This window comes from Balaenoptera borealis (genome assembly GCF_965194805.1).
Source record: "Balaenoptera borealis genome assembly, chromosome: X".
In the NCBI taxonomy this organism is placed as follows: domain Eukaryota; kingdom Metazoa; phylum Chordata; class Mammalia; order Artiodactyla; family Balaenopteridae; genus Balaenoptera; species Balaenoptera borealis.
The window spans coordinates 127,587,998-127,608,059 of record NC_138881.1 but is presented as its reverse complement, the minus strand read 5'-3'; the positions used below and the strand labels follow the sequence as shown (position 1 = coordinate 127,608,059).

The window sequence follows — 20,062 nt, the reverse complement described above, 5'->3', positions numbered from 1 at the left end:
GAGGGCTGGGGGAGGGGGAGCTGAGTAGGGGGGTGGGGGCTGAGGAAGGAGATTAAGGTTGGCCTGAGTGGGTGGGTGGGAAAAGGTGGCTTTTTTCCTCTCAACATTCCCAGCTCTCTCAAATCATAGCAATTGTCTGACTGTATCAGAATACCCAGAGTAACTCTCTGTCACTAGCTTGGGGGTCCCTTTGGTGTTCTACATCCCTGACTCCTGCCGCAGTTTCCTACTTGTGGAAGCCACAAACGAAACGTGGGAAGTCACTGTGAGCTGGACATTCAACAACATTCATTCAGCAAACATTTATTAAGCTCCTACTGTGCTGCCAGGCTGACAAGTCGAGCAGCAACCAGATCCCCAAGGGATGCTGGGCCCCTGGAAAACCCTGACCCAAACAGCCCTCATGCCCTCCTTTCGTGCACAGCATTTCCCTCGGGGCTCATCTATAGGTCTGGGAAACTCTGACAAACCTGGATTCGGGTTGTACGAACACTGACATTGAACCCCACGTCTTCTCCAGCTGGGAGACACCGATGTGAGTTCCGGTAAGCGACCCTCCGCCCCCGCCCCCCGCCGCGGCTTGGCAGACAGCCAGCCCTCCCCGTCCTGAACCACGCTGGGCCACCAGCCCGGAGGGACACCTTAGTCGGACCGCAGGGACTTGTAGCTCAGGTGCCGGAGAGGGTGGTATTTTCGCGCCCTGACCCTAGGACTGTAACGTCACTTCGCCCTGGAGGAGTAGCCCCGCCGGTTCCGGTTGCCGCCATTCGGCTCCCGAGGGCGGAGCGTGAGTCTCCGGGAGGCGGGGCGTCAGCCTCTCGGGGGGCGGGGCGTCAGCCTCCCGGGGGCGGGGCGTCAGCCTCCCGGGGGCGGGGCGTCGGCTCCAAGGGCGTCGGTTCCAAAGGCGACGTATGCGGCATCCAGGGGACAGGGCGGGCGCTCTCAAGCTGCCAGGCAGCTTCGGCCTCTGCGCTTGCGCTTGAGCTTGAGCCTGCGTATTCGGTCGGACCCGCCTTCGGCGGACAGCTGCACTACCCACCCGGGGGCGGGCGGGCCGGCCTGGGCTGGGCTGGCTGGCGGGCTGGCGGGCTGGCGGGCTGGCGGGCGGGCGGGCCGGCCGGGGCGGGGCGGGATCTCCGCTCCCGCCGTGAGCACCCCGGGAGCCGGCCGCCTCGCGTCCGGGCCCTTCTCCATCCCGTGGGGGGTCTGGGCCCGTGGGGTGGGACCTCATGGAGGCAGTTGGCCCGGGGACCTGCGGTGGAGGGGGCGCGGCACTGGGCGCGGAGGGGCGGCCAGCACCCGAGGCGAGGGTGCACTTCCGAGTGACGAGGTTCATCATGGAGGCAGGTAACCGCGGCCGGGAGGAGGGTGGGCCCCGCGCGGACGGGACGTGGAGGCCGGAGCCGCAGTGCTGCACTTTCACCCAGCTGTCCCCAGCCCGCCGCGGGAGCATCGAGCGGGCAGGCAGGGGCTGGCGTAGCGGGGATCCGCTTCCCGAAAGATGGGACCCGCCAAATTCGGTGCTGGCGTGGCTGAGCGGCGGGAAGAGACCGGGCCTGCCCTGCCCTAGCGGAGGCTGGGAGGCTCGGCTTAGGGGAACCGGCCTCTGCCTTTCCGCCACGCCCTGCATACTAGGCTTTGAGCTGCGAGGCATACGCGGTCATGGCCATTTCATGGGCGGGCGCGTAGGTCCAAAGACAGGATGTGGAAACTAGAAGGCCCCAACTAGAAGGTGGCGGAATCGGGGCGCCCGCATCTCGATTGAGTGTACCGCGCCTTCTGACACACCTGCCTCGCAGCATACGGGGACGCTGGCACTTGGTCACACGGAGCCTTTTGGAGCATGCCCTTGGTGAGGCTCCTGACAAACCTTGTTGACGAGGTCCCATCACATCTAGGACCCAGGGGCTTCCCTGGTGGCGCAGTGGTTGAGAATCCGCCTGCCAATGCAGGGGACACGGGTTCGAGACGTGGTCCGGGATGATCCCACATGCTGCGGAGCAACTGGGCCCGTGAGCCACAACTACTGAGCCTGCAGTGCTGTAACTAGTGCAGCCGGCGCGCCTAGAGCCCGTGCTCCGCAACAAGAGGAGCCACCGCAGTGAGAAGCCCGCGCACCTCAACGAACAGTAGCCCCCGCTCGCCACAACTAGAGACAGCCCACGCGCAGCAACGAAGAACCCAACGCAGCAAATAAATACATAAATAAATAATAAAACATACAGGGAACTCTGGCAAATTTAAGTTTAAAAAACAAACAAACAAACAACTCCCCCCCCCCCCAAAAAAAAAACAACAACTAGGAGCCAGGGCGCAGCTTGCGTTTTGAACCCTGCCGGGGCATTCACACTGTGGTGCTGGGCGCTCCTGCGCCGGAGGCGAGGCGATGTAGCTAATTGGATTCCGATAGAAACACTTTCACTGTCAGTAGTGGTTTGCTCAGCTGACAGAAGTTGTTGCCGATCTTTGTTACTTTGTATTCATTCTGCCGAAGACGGCGTTGGGTGAGTCTGCTTTCAAGTCAAGATGGGCAGAGTCTGGGGAAATAGTGCAGTTGTTGCCGATCTTTGTTACTTTGTATTCATTCTGTGGAAGAGGGCATTGGGTGAGTCTGCTTTCAAGTCAAGGTGGGCAGAGTCTGGGGAAATAGTGCAGGACCATTAATCCCAGTGATTTGTACATTTAATTTCTAGGAAGTTTTGCAAAGTGTATAAGGAAGGATGGCAGTGCCCCCTCATATACCCCATACATCTGCTTGGAGGATCCATGTAAACCAGGGAAGCATGCTACCCTTTGAGGGTTTGCTATATAAAAAACAAGACTTGGAGGGTCATGTACAGTAATACCACCTAATCTGACATCTCTGAGAATGAGGGGTCCCATGTAGGAACTGTCTATGAAACTGAAGTTTAAACCTGGAAATGCTAAAACCTAAATGCTAAAAGCTCATGCTAAAATGTTTTGCATATGCCCTTGCCCTCTGTGTGAGGCTAAATACCGGTCCTCCAAAGATTTCCCCATCCTAATCCCCAGAACCTGTGACTGTTACCTCATGTAGCAAAAGAGATTTTGCAGGTGGGATTAGGCATCTTGATGTGGGGGAACTATCCTAGGTTATCTGGCGGGCCCAATATAATCACACCCATCCTTAGAGAGAGAGGCAGGAGGGGGAGACAGGCAGAGGAGGAGGCCGTGTGATGATGGAAGCAGAGTTAGAAGATGCTGCACCGCTGGCTTTGAAGATGGAGGAAGGGGCCGTGAGCCAAAGATTGCAGGCGCTTCTAGAAGCTGGAAAGGGCAAGGGAGTGGATTCTCCTCTGGAACCTCCAGAAGGAACCAGCCCTGCCGACACCTTGAACTTAGCCCCCTAAGACTCATTTCGGACTTCTGACCACCGGGATTGTAAGAGAGAAAAAGTATGTGTTGTTTTAAGCCACTTAGTTTGTGGTAACTTGTTCCAGCAGCTCTGGGGAACTAATACACCTTTTTAGGTAGAGGATGTTGACCACGATTTTAATGACTGTTGGTTGTTCTCCACCTTCTTTCAGTCTATGGGATGTCATTTAACCTTCCCTTATTAACCCTGGTCATTGTGAATTTGTTTTGGTTCTGTGACCCAGTGCAGTGATTTCCCTAGGAGCTGTCCGGGGGATTTAGGGCTTTAACCCCTAAATCAAACCATCATGCTCTGGTTTTTGAGTTCTGGTCCCTTTTCAGTATGTTGCTCTTTTTCCCTCGAGCCTGGCTATGGCCATCGATGTTGCTTTTCTCCTGCTCTGCCTGCGGTTGCCTTTGGCAGTCACCCTGCTTGCTTTTCTTGCCTTTTCTAACCTGTGGACTAGTAAACCAGTGCTGAGTATAATCTTAAACTATGACCTCGGGACTTGTGGCATCTGTTTGATGCTCAGAGGCCTTTTTTCCTCCTGTCACCTTGGCAGGATTTTGGTTAGGTGAGCTGCAGAGGTGGGGGCAACCTCTAGTTAAATGCCTGCTAAGGTGGAAACAGACACACAACTTGGTCCTTTTCAAGATGTGCAGAAAGGGATATGCCAGGTGCAGTAGTTTGAAGCCTTGCTTCTCCTGGCGTGGCCTTGAGGCTTGGGAGAAGTGTGGAGCCCACAGAGCTACTGAAGGGAATGCTGCACTTCAGCGTGACCCCCAGGGGCTTGTTAGCACGTTAGAGTCTGAGAAGGTCGCGTCTAAATCCCTCAGGTCGAGGACCCAGTGGGAGGCACGGCAGCCCCTGCCAGCTGGGCCCTGAGCTCTCGGTCTTGTCTGAACAGGGATGTGCAGCCTTAGGGCCCGACCTGGAGGCTCCCCTCACACTTCGCGGGGGGAGCCCTGGGCGAAGCGCTCCCCTGCCTGCTTTCTCTCGGTAGGTGTCAAGCTAGGGATGCGGTCCATCGCCATCGCCACCGCCTGTGCCATATACCATAAGTTCTTCTGCGAGATCGACCTGGACGCCTATGACCCCTACTTGGTGGCCATGTCTTCCCTTTACTTGGCCGGCAAAGTGGAGGAGCAGCACCTGCGCACTCGTGACATCATCAACGTTTCCAACAGGTAGTAGCCGCTTCCGGTGCCCCCTGGATGGGCGGCCAGAGGAGGCTCTCACGAGGCCCTGCCCCCCAGGCGGCAGCAGTGCAACTCAGGAGGAGGCACCTGAGTGGCCTCGATCTGGGGCCGGGAGCGCTAACAGCAAGGGCAGGAGCGAGCCAGAAGCCTAGGGGCACCTGTGCGAGAGAAGCTGCGGCCAGATTTTGGGAAACCTCAGAGGCCAGACTGGGGTGCAGAGGTGGGTGGGAAAGAGTGTGTCCCTAGCGTCGCAGGCGGGCACAGCTGGAGCAAAGGGGGCTCGCAGAGTGTATACGTGTAGCTGATTCACTTTGTTATAAAGCAGAAATTAACACACCATTGTAAAGCAATTATACTCCAATAAAGGTGTTAAAAAAATAAAGATCAAATTCTATTCTAAAAAAAAAAAGCAAAGATTCTCGTGGAGTCTTGGACAGGATGGATGGAACCAGCTGGGTTCTGGGGCCGACGTCCTATTTAGATGGTGTGGAAACTGGGTCAGAGTTGCTCAGGAGTGTCTCTCGCGGTCCTGGGCCCGAGCAGCTGTGTTCCTGTTGGGGAAGGACACGGGGGTCCAGCCAGCTAGGTGGGCTGTGCCGAGGCCCTGGGGCCTGGGAGAAAGCAATTTATGGAAAGTTAGTGCGTCATAGCCTTTCCAGGAACCCTAATCGTTAGGGAAGAAAACTATTTTGTGCTGCTTCTCTTTTAAGAAACAGCTAACGGAAAAGCACTCCCCACCCCGTAAACATGACAGGTTCACGGTGTACCTCGAAAGAGTAGGAGAAAAACAGGAGAGGGAACTGCGGAAGGGCAGCTGGAGTCCACCTGTAACTGCCAGGGCCCCAGCAGGGAGGGCGGGCGGGCACGAGGGGAAACTGGGGGGCTCCCTAATAGGGCGTGGGACAGCCATGGGGCTGACGCTAGAAGTGGCTTCTTTCCTCTCTGGTTACCGTTTTTATCCCGTACTGGACCCGCAGGTGGAGAGTTGTTGATGGTGACCCTGTGCTGATCAGCAGCACAGGGGCCCTGGCGTTTGCATCTGGCTGTCCCATGACTGGGGGCTCCTGGGGCCACGCACTTCCGCCGTCAGCCGTGCTGTTTCTCTGCACAGGTACTTCCACCCGGACAGCGAGCCCTTGGAGCTGGACTCACGCTTTTGGGAGCTCCGTGACAGCATCGTGCAGTGTGAACTGCTCGTACTGCGGGTTCTGCGTTTCCAGGTCTCCTTCCAGCACCCTCACAAGGTATGTGCTGGGGGGTCGCGACGGTTCCCAGAGGCACGAAGCTATTCGCTTTTTATCCGGAAAGTGCAGCCCCCCGAGCCTGGAGCCACGCGGGGCCCTGAGGAGGAGCGGTGACCGGCTCGGGCAGCCTCGCTCGTCCCCACTCTCGGGTCCCTCAGGCAGCTCTCATTTCAGCTGCTGCCTTTCCGCCCGCTCGGCTGTGGCTGCAGGCCGGGATCCGCGTGCCCTCTGAAGCCCGTGCCCGTCCCCAGACCCGAATAAGTTGTTTGTTCGCTGAGCCACGGGGAGGCAGGGCCCGTTTCCTGACCTGCCGCGTCCCTGTGCCAGGAGTTGCTGCCCCGCCTCGGAGCTCGCGCCCAGCTCAGCTGTGCATACGAACCCACGAGAAAAGCCTGGTCACTCACTGTTCACAGCTAGGAACGCGTTCGTCCCAGCAGAAGAATTGCTTCAGAAAGCAGCAGAAGGGGCACGTGAACCCTTAGAGCACTCGGAAGGCCCCTGTGGGCAGCTGGAAAGGCGGCCTGCAGAGAGACAGGGGAGGGCCTGTGACGTGGGCCTTCCCGACCGCCTGCCTAGTCCCAGAGCCACTGGTGGAGGTTCCCAGCCGTAGTGTTTTCTGTCGGCGTGCAGTGCAAGGCACTCCCCGTGGGCTCAGGAGAGCGTGGTGTTCGGGCAGAGGGGGAGCTGACAGACGGCCGAGCTGAGGGGCATTCAGAGGCCCTAGTGCCCCCGAGAGCCAGTGTCCGGTGTCTGGCGGGCCCGTAGCCTCAGGCTGGACCATGGGGGCCGTGCCCTGTCGTGCAGATCGGGACGCTGTTTCTGGAGGTTTAATGTTTGAGTTGGGCCAGGGGATGAGTAGAATGATCGCTGATGGTGGCCGGCACAGGGCCGCGGTGACGGAGAGGGACTGTGGTGGGGTGGCCATTGAGAGCGGCCGAGCGGGTTTTGGGAGCCGGGCCTGGAGGCTGAGAGCAGGCGGGCCCGTGGGGACCGGGGCGGGGGGGGAGGTGAACCTGGCAGGAGGGTGGGGCAAGGCCCGTGGAAGGCACTGGGGCTTTTTTCCAATGACACTGGGAGGCGACATCCGATCTGTGGCGTACACACATCGTGACAGCTTAGGGGCGAGCGGCTGGCGGGCAGACGGGCCGCAGGCTCATGGTAAGGAGGCAGGTGAGTGGGGGCCAGCTGACTGGCGTGTCTTTGCAGTACCTGCTCCACTACCTGGTGTCCCTCAAGAACTGGCTGAACCGTTACAGCTGGCAGCGGAGCCCCGTCTCCATCACCGCCTGGGCCCTGCTGCGGGACAGCTACCACGGGGGGCTGTGCCTCCGGTTCCAGGCTCAGCACATAGCCGTGGCGGTGCTCCACCTGGCCCTGCAGGCCTATGGGGTCGAGGTGCCCGCTGAGGCCGAGGCCGAGAAGCCGTGGTGGCAGGTGAGGTGACTGCGTTGGCAGTCCCGCTTGGCGTGTGTCCCCCTCTTCTCTGCCTGAGGTCCCTGTACCTGGTGTCACATTTCTTTGTAGTAGTTATCCACAAAGAAAGATACGGGCTACTTGGGAACCTTGAAGCTTGAGAATACTCTGTCCTAATCGTCTAAGGCAGGCTCTCCCCCTCGACATCGTGGACGTTCAGGGCCGGATGTAGGATGTCGAGCAGGACAACGAAAACCGTGTCCAGACATTGCCAAGTGCCTCGGGGTAGGGATCACCCCTGGTTGAGAACTGCTGAGGTCAACCAAGCACTTTTTTTGAATTGAGTGGGAGCTTGTCCTAGAGCCGAGGTTAATAAGTCTGGCTTCACGTCAGAAGACGTATAGGGGGTGCTCTACAAAGGCAGTGGTTGGTTGGTAGGTAGATAGATAGATGATGTGTGGATGGATAGGTGATGGTGGATGGTGGGATGGATAGATGATAGAAAAGGAGGTAGTTGGATAATAGATGGGTGGGTGGATGCACAGATAGATAAGACAGGTGACACCCCGCCTCCCCCAGACGTACTGAACCTCGAGAGCAGTCTGTCGAGAGCTGGGTGAACCGTGTCTGTCAGAAAGGCTGCAGTCCTAGCGGGTCTCCCTGGGTAGTCCCACTGTTTCTTAAAATGGGATTTTGACATCACTCTCTGTTTTTCCTGTCCTATACTTGAAATTTGCTGTTCCTCTCTTCATGACACATCATTGTCCCTCCTTGTCCTACAATGAGATTCCATGTAAGCAGACTTTGAGGTGACGGAAGGCTCCCCCTTTCTGTGCACCACCCCTCCCATGCGAACCCACAGTGGCTGCCTCCCCCTTCCTGAGGCTCCCTTCCCCCGGCCTGCTCGCCCTTCCCGGGAGATCACAGCTTCTTTCTGTGCTTCGTTGTCCTTTATTGCCTGTCTACCCGCCCCCCACCACCCGAAGGCCAGGGGCCTTGTCTGCTTCATCAGCTGCCCCACGCCCAGTGCCTGGCAGGTGGGGGGCAAAGGGCGGCTGCGTGGACAAAAGCATTGCTCGGTGCCGGGCTTCTTGGGGACTTCCAGATCATGTGAGCCCCATGTCCCCACTCTGTTGAATCAGGTGGCGGCACAAGGGGCCGCTGCTTCCTGGCCCATCCCGGGCTGCTTGGATCTGCCGGGTCATCACTGGTTTCCTCTGCGTGTCTTCCGTGCCGCTCTCCTTTCTCTTCGCTCGCTCCTGACCGTGACCGGGGCTGGAGCGGCCGCAGCAACCTCTGCCTCCCCCTCTCGGCCGTCACCCCTCACCCCTCGTGAGAGGAGAGCACGGGGAACGGCTCCGCCACGGGCCTCTTTTCTGGGCGACACACACTTACCCAGCAATCGTCCTCCCGGGCGAGGCCGCCCCCCTGGGCGGTACACCCGCGCTACCCTCGCTCTTCAGTCTTTCCGGGGGGCTCTGAGTTCCGGGCACGGGAGCCATCGGGCATCCTTTGGGCACGTGAGGGCCACTTGCTTGGTGATGAGTGGCCGCCTGCCTGGCCCCGGGGCGCTTCCTCTAAATCGTGAGGCACTCTTCCTGCTCATCTGCCCTCAGCCACCACATCTCTGAAGTCACTTGTCTGCCCTCGAGCGCGGCGGCGGTGGCAGCGGGGTGCCCGTCCGTGCCCAGGTGCTTCGGGCCTCTGGGTGGCTGAGGCTCTGGCTCTAAAGCAGTAGCGAGTTGCAGCAGGTGTCAGAATTCCCATCTTTTTAAGGCCGAGTCCTGTTCCGTGGTACGGCTGGACCATGTCATGTTGGTTCATTCCTCCATGGAGGGACGCTTGGGTTGTTTCCAGCTTTTGGCCCTGGACTACTTTTTTTTTTTTTTTAATATTTATTTATTTATGTGGCTGCGCCGGGTCTTAGCTGCGGCATGCGGGCTCCTTAGTTGCAGCTCGCATGTGGGATCTAGTTCCCCGACTAGGGATAGAACCCGGGCCGCTGGCATTGGGAGTGCACAGCCTTAACCACTGTGCCACCGGGGAAGTCCCGGCCCTGGACTACTTTTTAACGGTCATTTCTTGGCTTGGGGTCTCCAGGAGCATACAGGTAGAGGACCCTGACAAGCAAGCCTGTATTTCTTTTTTTTTTTTTTAACGTCTTTATTGGAGTATAATTGCTTTCCAATTGTGTGTTAGTTTCTGCTTTATAACAAAGTGAATCAGTTATGCATATACATATGTTCCCATATCTCTTCCGTCTTGCATCTCCCTCCCTCCCACCCTCCCTATCCCACCCCTCTAGGTGGTCACAAAGCACAGAGCTGATCTCCCTGTGCTATGCAAGCCTGTATTTCTGAAGTATTTATTTTCCAACCAGAGTCCAGGGGGTGATGGCTGATCTTCCTGAGCCAGTGGTCGAGGGAGCGGGTGTTTCCAGGTCACTATCTCCCACCTGAAGCGACAGCCTGTGGAGAGTTCAGGCTTCCTTCGGTGGCCATGCAGGAGGGTGGACTCAGGTCCAGCTTTTGCCCTAGCTCAGCCCTGGGCCTTGACCTTCGTGGTACCTTGATTCCCCAGGCAGTAACCCCCTGGCCCGGGGGGCCACGGCATCCAACCAAGTGCTCCTTGTTTTGCTTTTTACTTGCCGTGTCATCAGGGGTCCCCAAGGGCACCCTCAGGCTCGATGTGTTGCCGGGAGGACTCACAGAGTTCAGAAAAGCCGTTATGCTCGTGCTTATGGGAGCTCGGGTTAGTTACCGGGGAAGGATACAGGTTGAAATCAGCAAAGATAAAAGGAACGGAGGACAGGTCCAGGAGAGACCAGGTATGAGCTCCCAGGTCCCTCGGCCCTGGGCAAACCGAGACCCTCTCCTCAGGCGGGGGCCTAGAGTTCCCCTCCCAGGAGCCAGGCCAGGACCAGACCTTCCTTGGGAACGTGCAGAGTTAGGCCCTCTTCATTTGGGCCCCTGGGGACTCACGTTGCAATTTTATAAGCTCCGTGGCACAGTCAAGTGGCGGTCTGGGGACTTCCCTGGCAGTCCAGTGGTTAGGACTCAGTGCTCTCACTGCCGGGGCCCGGGTTCAATCCGTGGTCAGGGAACTAAGATCCAGCAAGCTGTGCAGCGTGGCCAAAAAAAAAAAAAAAAAAGGACGCGCTCTGGTCCAGGCTAGAGAGCAGGTCCACATGTTCCCTAGGGGTTGGCCTAGGGTAGAGGGGGGGTCCAGGAGACCTAGCCTATTTCTGGAGATGAACTCCCCACCCCTGCTCCCATCCCCAGAGACTGTGGACCTGAGAGCTCCAGGGGGAGGCAGGAGCCTGTTACCGGCTTCCCATGTAACCCAGGACAAGTCCCCTCTCCTGTATGAGCTGGACGATCACCACAGCCTCTTCCATCTGGAATGTTCTCTGCTTTGTGATCAGCCCCGGCAGGCTGGACCTGAACCGGCTGTGCAGAGAGCCACCCTCGTTTCCAATAGCCGAGTCCGCGTGCCATCCCCCACCCCTGTGCACTGTGGTTCTGTGCTTAGTGGCGGGCGCCTTGTTTAACCGCGAGGGTGTCTAACCGGAGCCTGTTTTCCTTCTCCTTTCTAGGTGTTTAGTGAAGACCTTACCAAGCCAATCATTGATAACATTGTGTCTGATCTCATTCAGATTTATACCATGGACACAGAGATCCCCTAAGGCCCTGGTCCAGGCCTGCCCAAAGAGAAGTCCGTGACGCTCGGCAGCCTGGGGATGGCACCGCCACAGGGCCGTGAACGCCAGCCCCCAGAGGACCAGCTGGAAGGGCTGGTGAAGGCGATGACGGTCCCCGGCAGCCGCGGTCTGGACAGTGGCAGGAGCCGCGCCTCCAGCGGGCGGGCTGGGAGTGCACCGCGAGGGGCTGCCGAGGCCAGGCGCCGCGTCTGCTTTTATCCTTTGAGAGGACCTGACTGCCATCGAGGGTGACGTCATCGGAAGGAAGATCAAAGAAAGGATGGGACTGAGCCCCTGGGGATTTTTTAAAAGCCTGATTTATAGAATGAATGAATGTGCAACATAGATGGAACTTTATTTTGTGTAATAAAAGATACAAATGAACTGGGACACCCTGTGTTTGCTCTGTAGCCCGTGCTGCGCTGGGGGTTTGTGGGTGCCATCCAGACTCGACTTCCCCTCAAATGCTCTCCAGGTGGAAGTGCTTGGGGTAGACCCTCCACCACTTCCGGAAGGCAGGATGGCACAGTGTGTGCCCGTGTCACAATGACGTCCCCTAGAAGGGCCCACGTGTCCTCCCTCCTCTGCTGGGACACTTGCAGGGCTTGGCAATCATTCTGCTTGGCGAGTGAGGTTACATCTTGGAAAGAGAGGTTAAGGAGTATCATTTGAGTTCAAGAAGACCAAAATGTATCTAGAAAGTTACAAATTTTTATTAATGCCAAGACAGTGAGTCAAGATGCCGAGTCTAGGGAATCTCAGAGCCGTGCCCCGCCCCCCGACTCCCACTCAAATGGCACTGCTTCGGGAAGGACTGCTCTTCGGTGTGCCCTGGGGGAAAGAGGCCAGCCTGGGCGGTTCTCCCTGGGAACCCCCGTTGGGCTCGATGCATGCTGGTAGGCCCATCCTTCAACACATGATGGCATGGGCGCTGGGGGACTGTCCCAGGCACTTCACCACATTTGCGAGGTTGTCACCAGGGCAGCGCAGGCTCTGGACACTGGCCACCATGCCTCTGTCACCCACAGGTATGGGGGCTGGTTGGCACGCCCAGGGTCCACTGGGTGAGGGGCACAGGGAGGGGTCACTCATGGGTGACAAGTCAGGCAGTAGGGCTTGCTTGAGTTTGCGAAGTGATTGTGTTATTTGTCTTCAGGGTGAAGGATATGAGTAAATGTCCCCTTTTCCACTGTGTCCTTTCCAGCTCAACTGGGCACCCTTTGATGACAGAGTCTGTGCCAAAGCCCAGGGCTGGGGCTCTGAGCATGGACAGTGGAGGGTGAGGGGCCTGGCAGGCCTCTGAGGGCGGCATCGGCTCTCTTGCCAGTCCTTTCTGCCTCGTGCTTTTGAAAAAGCACCTTGCCTCCATCACCCCCTTCCTCCCCACAGGCTGGGCCCAGCTCCACGCCCACCCCCGGCCTTGCCTGCCCCATGTGGCCTAGCACTGCCCTTGGTGTCCCCACCCCAGCCGAGAGCCACCGTGCTGAACCGGGCGAGCTCTGGGTTGTGGGGCTAACAGCAGCCTCTCTGGAGGTTCTGTGGCCCTAAGTTTCCTCTCATGATTACCAGGTACCCGGCAAGTTCCTTTCTCTCAATGGGACTCAGTTTCCCGCTATGTAAATCGAGCAGGTTGGACCAAACAATTTCAGACTGTGATTGCTGACTGCTATTTTAAATCCCTCAACCCATGTGTGTGCCTGTCACACTGCCCTGGGGACTTGCTGGCTTTGTGTGCTGGCCTCTGGGCCTGTCAACTCAGTGCTTGTCACTAAGGGGTCGTCTGTGTGTCTTCCTGATGCCGCTAAGGCTGTGAGCCCCACCTTCAGTGTGTGCTGTCATTGGAACAGAGATAAGGATAGGTATTGGGACGTATGTGACACTTTTGAGGAATACGTGACACGGCCAGCTGTGCTTTGTAAGGACAGTTCAGCCATAGAATATGAATTAAAATCTGGTGCAGGGTGGTTTTCTTTTGTTTGCTTTGGCTTCCTATTACTGAGGCTTTTGTAAAAGATAGTACGGATTAAAGATATACAACCTTCCATCTCCTTTATTTTAGGTTCAAAAAGGAGAGATTGAGATAAGATTTTCTAGAACCTGAAGCTTCCAGGACCTTTTTATTTCAGGACCTGTCAAGCCAGAGGAAGGAGGGGGCAAAGCAGGTTCTATGTGGGACTCAGCCCATCTCTTCTTTTCCAGCTGGGATGGGGAGTGGTGTCCCCCAAAGACATGTTCACGTCCTAAGCCCCGGAACCTGTGGATGGGACCTTATTTGGAAATAGTCTTTGCGGTGTTGTTAAGGTAAGATGCGATTCTACAGGAGTAGGGTGACCCTAGTCCAATATGCCTGGTGTCTATAAGAAGAGGAGAGAGACACAGAGATAGGCCTGTGCAGAGGGAGAATACCAGGTGAAGACACAGACTCACAGGGACAAGGCCCTGTGACGACGGAGGCAGAGACTAGAGTGATGTGTCTACAAGCCAAGGGCTGCCAGTGATGCCAGAAGCTGGAAAAAACTAGACTCTTCCCCTAGAGGCTGCAGAGGGTACGTGGCCCTGCCACACCTTGATTTCAGACTTCTGATCTCCAGAACTGGGAGAGAAGAAATGCCTGTGCTTTAGCGCCCCCCATCTCCCGGTTTGTGGTACTTCGTTATAGCAGCCTAGGAAACTCACACATGGGCCTTCCCCCCCCCCCCCCCCCCCCCGCCCCGACTCACGGCACCCACCCCCATTCCCAGGCTGCCAGCTGGTAAAGATGGCGTCCGGCTTCGTGAAGGGATGGGTGTTATAGTACCTTCCTTGCCCCAAGGCATTTGGCTAAGTACCAGTTTCTTCCCATGGGAACCTGGGTCATATTTGATAGTGGAAGTCCATGAAAAAGAGAATTCAGACATAAATGAATGAGATCTCTCCAGAAGGTGCAGCTGTCTTGATATGGCATTTGGCCCAACCTAGACTTACTTAGCTTTATGATTCGAGATGGCCTTGTGCATCAGTGAAGTAAGAGCTCCCTGCTATTTGTTTGCCTGCTGTTTTCTGCCATTTGTCTCTGGCCTTTTTTGGAAGTATGGACTCTGGTGGTTGGAAGGGAACTTAGAAGCCATTTTGCTCGTTTCTTGGCAGCTTCCCTGGAAAATGCTTTCTCTGGCACTGCCAAGTCTACAAGGGTGACATGCAGAGTGGGGGAATAGAAATATGAGAAAACAGGACGCAGGGACTTTTGGCACCACTGCCGCGGGAGTCATTTGCAAATCTTGGGCCAGAGCTGCCTTCGTGGCTCTACTGGTGTGGCACGGCTGTCCCCAGCACAGGTGTTCGAAGACGCCTAGTGAGCGAAGGAATGAATGGGGCAGTGACGCTCGGAGCAAGTGAAGGAGTGCAATAATGGGCTTTCTTTCCATGGCTTTGGTTTAAAGAGGAAATCTGTGATTGGAACCCTTGTGCACTGCTGGGGGGAATAGAAAACGCTGCTGGTGCCGTGGAAAACAGTCTGGCCATCCCTCCAAAAATTAAACAGAAGATTACCATAGGATCCAGCAATTCCACTTCCAGGTATCTACCCAAAAGAAGTGAACGCAGGGGCTCAAATAGGTATTTGTACACCCGTGTTCACAACTGCGTGATTCACAATAGCCAAAATGTGGAAACCACCCAAGTGTTCATTGAAGGGTGAATGGACAAACAAGATGTGGTCCATCCAATCAGTGGAATGTTATTCAGCCTTAAAAAGGAAGGTCGTTCTCACACCTGCTACAACATGGCTGGACCTACAAGGCATCACGGTCAGGGAAATCAGCCAGGCACAAAGGACGGACACTGTGTGACTCCACTTGTATGAGCCGCTTAGAGTCGTCAGATTCCTAGAGACGGAACGTAGGATGGGAGGGGGGGCACGGGCTGGGGGAGGACGGGCTGGGGGAGGGGGAGGGGGGCTAGTGTCTAACGGGGACAGAGTTTCCCTTGGGGAAGATGGACAGTTCTAGAGATGGATGGTGGGGATGGCTGCACACCAACCTGAGTGTACTGAATGCCGCCCAACTGGGCGCTGAAAAATGCTTAACGTGGTAAACTTGATGTTATCTGTACTTTTCCACAATAAAAAACGAAGCCGTCTGCATGCGTGCCAGGGTTCCGGCATTTGGGTGGTGTTCCCCGCTCCCACCCTCCTCTGAGGATGCCACTCTGGAGATTCAGGTCAGGCCCTTCCAGGTCAAGACAGTTTGAGGACCACCATGCGAACCTGACCCCACAGGGTGGTCGAGCCCTCTCCTCCTTCCATTAGGACTGGCAAGGTGGCCACAACCCCAGGGGAACCCCGCTGCTCCCGGGACTCCCCCCAGCTAGGTGAAGGGAGGAAGGCGCTTCTCTTTAGGTCCAGAGGAGAATTCACCAAATAAGAGATCACACACGTTACCCAGACTGAGATTGTGGGAGCCTTTCATTTTTTTTTTTTTTCAATACACAGAAATTTTGGTCTATTCTTTAAATTAGGAAATTCAACTACAGACTTTAAATTATTATGCATCTGTGGTCTTCCTCGTTAAGATATTTTTGTTCATCTTTATAACAGGCAGATAAAAATGTAAAACAGATTTAATAACTGAACACAGTTGACCAAGCCATTCCATATAAGATAATGCTTTAGAGAGAGGGGCTTCCCAACGAGATAGGGCCCCCAGCCTGAAGACGCACAGAAATGAGAGCAGCGATCTGCACCCCACACCCCATGGAAAGGCAACCTAGGGACTAAACAATCGCCGTGTGCAGGAGGCAACTTTGGACAGCAGCAGCAAGGCTTTGCGTCTACAACAGAGGATGAAAAGAAGCCCGTGAGCATAGCATTACTCAGTGTATATTCTTCAATTTAAACATTTCCAATTTTAGTTCTTGTTTAAGAACACACAGACCCTCAACAAATTGAGTTGCCCTGTTTGTTGTTGTTTAAACAAGGACATTAGGGAACAATTTACAAATGGGTAACATTCTCAATGTGCCCTTTGGAAGAAAGGGATGGCTTTAAGTTATCGGTAGCTGGCATTTTAAGTGGGATTTGCTTTTCTAACCGAAATTCCTTTGCCCGAGATTTGACTACTCCTGCACGGGGGTGACATGGCATTAATGTTAACAGTGGGGACCGAGCACGCTTGGGACGCCGCCTGCCCGGATGCACACAGACACACGTGGAGGCAAGGCAAGCCCTGGCCAGGGGCTGCGGGATGGGCACGGGATGGGCGAGCCAGCCTTGCCACTGGTCCAGCTGCTGCTCAACTGCTGAGCGTGTCCCTCCACCCCTCAGCTCCCAGCTGTCCCCCCGCGGCTCAGACCCAGGCCCGAGCGACAGGCACCTGTACTAGCTGCGGTCGGACCCCAGCCTCCTCCCTGCAAAATGTGAGACAGAAGAATTCTGAAGGTAAAAGAACCCCTGCTTCTTCTGCATTTCCCACCCTGGTTATCGCGCATTTGAGGAAAACTGAGGCTTGGCACGCTGCGTGCCCACACTGCCAGGAGAGGCTCCCGAGGGAACCGTCTGGGGAGCCCAGGCCCAGCTCTCCCCACCTGCAGACCAGGTGTTCAGCCGATGACGTGGCAGAGCTGACCTCCTCAGCATTCCGCACTCGCCATTACAGCAACAGAGGCGAGGTACCATGGCTCCCAGGGGCTTGGCGTCCCCGAGGTCGCCGTAGGTGGCTGCAGGCCCAGATCCATGCCCTCGTGGGTCACAGTTATCCTTGAACGAGAACACCAGGATCCGAAGAGTGCTTTGCACTTTGGCGGGTGGTGACTGAGAACCTTTCCCAGTCGCTTTATGGGCGTCTCAGTGACAACTTCTTGGCATTTGCCAAAGCAAAGCGGGAGTCCAGGTGGAGGCATCAAGGGGGCTGGGGTCTGCGCTGTGGCCGAGTCGGCTCCTCCTGGGTTTGGATGGAGCCTCTGTCTCCGCTTTCTTTCTGACTCTCTGCATTCTTCCCCACCTCCACCCGTGGACCTGGCTCTCCTGGGGCTGCTCTGGGGATTCTGGACCATCCCAGGAGGTCAGGCGTGGCAGGCGGCCTGGCTTCACGCTCTTGAAGTTGGGGCTCTGACAAAGAAAGCCCACCCACTGGCCAGAATTCAGGGCTTGGAATTGGAGTTGGAACCAAAGGAAACCGAAAGCAAAACTCCCCCTTCGGCCTACTGGAGGGAATCATTCTCATCAATACTTTGGTATTTTCCTTTTAAATAAAAATTCCATCGCATGGTGTTTTTTTCTCTATAGGCAGGGGTCTCAAAGTGCAAATGTTCCAACTGTTCCAACTGTAATTTCTCCGGCCTCGCGCCTGCCTTCCCAGGAACTGTGCTGGGAGGACGGAGGATGGAGCGGACTGGGGGAGGGGAGCAGTGCGGGGGAAGGGGGTCCCAAGCAACCAAAAGGATATTCTTGCAGTCTAGTTCCCTGAAAAAAACCCTGCCGCGATAAATAATGAAATTTCAAAATGAAAACACCCGATAAGAGAAATGGAAATATCATGCCGTTAAGTAGTTCCTTATTCTTTAGATATGCATCTGGTCCTGTGTGCACGTACACGTCTATACGCGCACACACGTGGCTACGCACACATGCACACACAGACTGACTGCACGCGTCCTGGGGAGGGGGTGCTGGGCCGGTGGACCATCTGGGCGGGAGCATCCTTCCTGCAGAGCGGCGCTCGCCTGTTGTACCTGTTGATCCAATTGCTCTGCAGCAGGTGCCACGAAGCTCGCAATAAACCGAAACCAGCCCTCTGCCCCGCTGCACAGCCCAAACAGGGAACATCTGGTGGAATTACAGTGTTCGTTTAAAAAAGCTTCCATAGAAAAAGGGGGGAACACAACGGTTCTTGCTCTCCGGTCTCTCCTTCCTCCTCCTCCCCCTCCTGGTCCTCCTGAGTAAGAAGCCTAGAATGGATTGGCTTCTGGCAGGTGCCTTCGAGCATCTTCAGCCGCCTGGCGGGCCCTCCTCGTGGCCGGTGCCCTCCACCGGCCCGCCCGGGTGCGTGTGTGTGCGGGGAGTGCGCGCGCCGTGCCGAGAGCAGTTCTGCTTAGAGGGACGTCTCCACGCTGTGGAGCGGGCTCCCGGGTCCGGAGGAAAGCACTGACGAGGTAGCTGGCATGGTGCCGCGCGTGGTCAGGTAGACGCCGCTGTCGATGGCGTTGTTGTTCTGGTTGGGGGAGGGCGGGGGCGGGGCCCGCAGGCGCTCCTCGCTCTCGTCCACGTCCGTGTCGTCGATGAGTGGGATGTTGTGGGTGTAGTCATTGATCAGGAACTCGGGCGTCGCCATGAAATTATGGATGGAGGTCTTGGATTCCGGTTTCTCCAGGCCTTCGTAGAGGGAGCTACGGAATGCTTTCACCACCCGGATCTGGAGGGGGAGGGGGAGGGACGGGGAGGAGGAGGAGGGGGAGGAGGGAAGAAGGAAGGAGACCATCAGTGGCTGGCTGGTGCTGGTGAGTTCCGCCCACATCCATGGCAGGGGTCACTGCATGACAAACATTTGTCTTTTGGAGCGGAACAGTCGGAGCCCTCTGCCCTGCTGCGGTCTCCCTCCCGTCACCTGATGCACATGCAGGACAAATGGCAGTGGCTTTCTCTAGGCTGACCTGGGCAGATATTCTGGAACTCAAGAGCGATGGATTCACGGGACTCCTGGCTGCTCCCTCCCACACCTTCCCCTGCACTGGGGGGGATTCCAACGTGGGAGCCCAGAAAGATGACTGGGCAAAGGGGCAGTGCTGGACAGCGGGCTCTCCACTTTCTCTTCCCAGAGAGTCCGAGGAACTTTCTGGCAAGAGAAAGTCCCCAGCCTATGGGCACACTGCAGGCCTTTCTCAAGTTGGTCCCCCTCCCTGGCTTCTCAGCATCCTCTCCTCTGTCCCCCAGCTCCTGTGGCAGCAGCCCGTGCTGGCCATGCCCAGACACATCTGCCCATCACTCTCCGTGCTGCTAAGTCCAACGGCCCTTCTGTGTCTCCATCTTATTTGATCCCCCAGGGGCCGACTGCCTCTCTTTCTGGGAACTTCTCCTGGCTCCCCTGACACTGCCCCTGTCTGGCCCTCCTCCTACCTCACCGGTTTCTCTGTCTCCATCTCCTCCACTGCTCGTTACTCTGTCCCAGAGTGCCCAAAGCCCTGGCCTGTCCCTGTCCCTCCTCCTCCCTGACCATACCCGCAGGCTCACCTCCTCGCCTGGCCACGGCTCTGGGCTCATCTGGCTATAACCAAGGACTGCGGCCCAGGCCCCTCATCAGAGCTCCAGGCCCAAGAGTCTGACAGTCCCCCATCTGGAGGCATCCAAGATGGAAAATGGCCCCATTTTTAATTTACACCGACCAAGCCTGTCCTGCTCAGATGCCCTGATCCACCAGCTGGATGCATTTGATCAGGTCGTCATTTCCCTTCTCAGACCCTTCCGTCCTGCATCTCCTGCCATCAGAGGCCCTTTGTAGTCTGCTGATACCCGCCCCTCCAGCCTTTCTCACCCTCCTCCTTTTCACTCTCCAAGCCACACAACTTCTTTCAGTCCCTGGAATTTGGTTGGGGGCCATATTCTTCCCCCACTCACATTTTCTACACCTTGTTCCCTGGCTGCCCCACTGGCATCTGCAGACCTCAGATCAGCACAAGTGGCCCCTGGGGAAGAGCTTCCCACAATGCCCTGCTCCCCAGCTACCGAGGCCCCAGCTGAGCGCAGGCACCCCTGACCTCCGCACCTCCTGCAGGACCCTGCTCTCAGAACTAGCCCCTTGGCCTCCGCTGGCTGCCCTGCCTTCACCTCCACATGTGCTCAAGTCTCATTGGGTTTGCTGCCTCTCTCTGCTCCTTCCTTGGGCCCCCAGCCTGGGCTCCCTCATGTTTCTAGAAGGCAGAATCGATGGGAGGCCTTCAGCTGGGCCCCACACTAGCCAGCTGGCCCTGTGCGGAGATGGGGAGGCCAGAGCCTCCCTATGTGAGTGGGTGGACACAAAGTGAGTTCTAAAGCCATTTCCAGGTCCAAGGTTCTAGGGTTGGGTTTTCTTGGTTTAGACAAGGTGTTGGCAAACTGTGGCCCAAGAGCTAACTCTGGCCCACAACCTGGTTTTGTAGGTAAAGTCTTATTGGGTACACGGCC

At 56.6% G+C, this 20,062-nt stretch overlaps 2 protein-coding genes across 22 annotated transcripts in view; one reads left to right on the top strand and one right to left on the bottom strand.

Moving 5' to 3' along the window:
• Window positions 1-610: 610 nt before the first annotated feature.
• Window positions 611-11,322, top strand: CCNQ (cyclin Q). 8 transcript variants are annotated; one of them, XM_082376843.1, is made up of 6 exons: window positions 626-1,343; window positions 1,690-1,852; window positions 4,380-4,563; window positions 5,687-5,819; window positions 7,026-7,253; window positions 10,828-11,322. In XM_082376843.1, exons 1-6 carry the CDS (start codon window positions 1,230-1,232, stop codon window positions 10,915-10,917), a joined length of 912 nt encoding a protein of 303 aa, XP_082232969.1. In that variant the 5' UTR covers window positions 626-1,229; the 3' UTR covers window positions 10,918-11,322. The 8 variants fall into 8 exon arrangements, with proteins under 8 accessions (XP_082232973.1, XP_082232974.1, XP_082232969.1 ...); XM_082376844.1 differs by having other exon boundaries at window positions 644-1,343; window positions 10,888-11,322; XM_082376847.1 differs by lacking the exon at window positions 7,026-7,253 and having other exon boundaries at window positions 611-1,343.
• A 4,033-nt stretch (window positions 11,323-15,355) lies between these two features.
• Window positions 15,356-20,062, bottom strand: part of ATP2B3 (ATPase plasma membrane Ca2+ transporting 3) — a 64,147-nt gene continuing 59,440 nt past the window's right edge. For 11 of the 14 annotated variants that reach the window (XM_082376814.1, XM_082376812.1, XM_082376811.1 and 8 more), the window contains one exon: window positions 15,356-18,317. In XM_082376814.1, the coding sequence (XP_082232940.1) occupies window positions 17,997-18,317 (321 nt within the window). In that variant the 3' untranslated portion in view covers window positions 15,356-17,996. The remainder of the gene's footprint in view (window positions 18,318-20,062) is intronic. The other 3 variants (XM_082376808.1, XM_082376809.1, XM_082376810.1) reach the window with 1 other exon arrangement.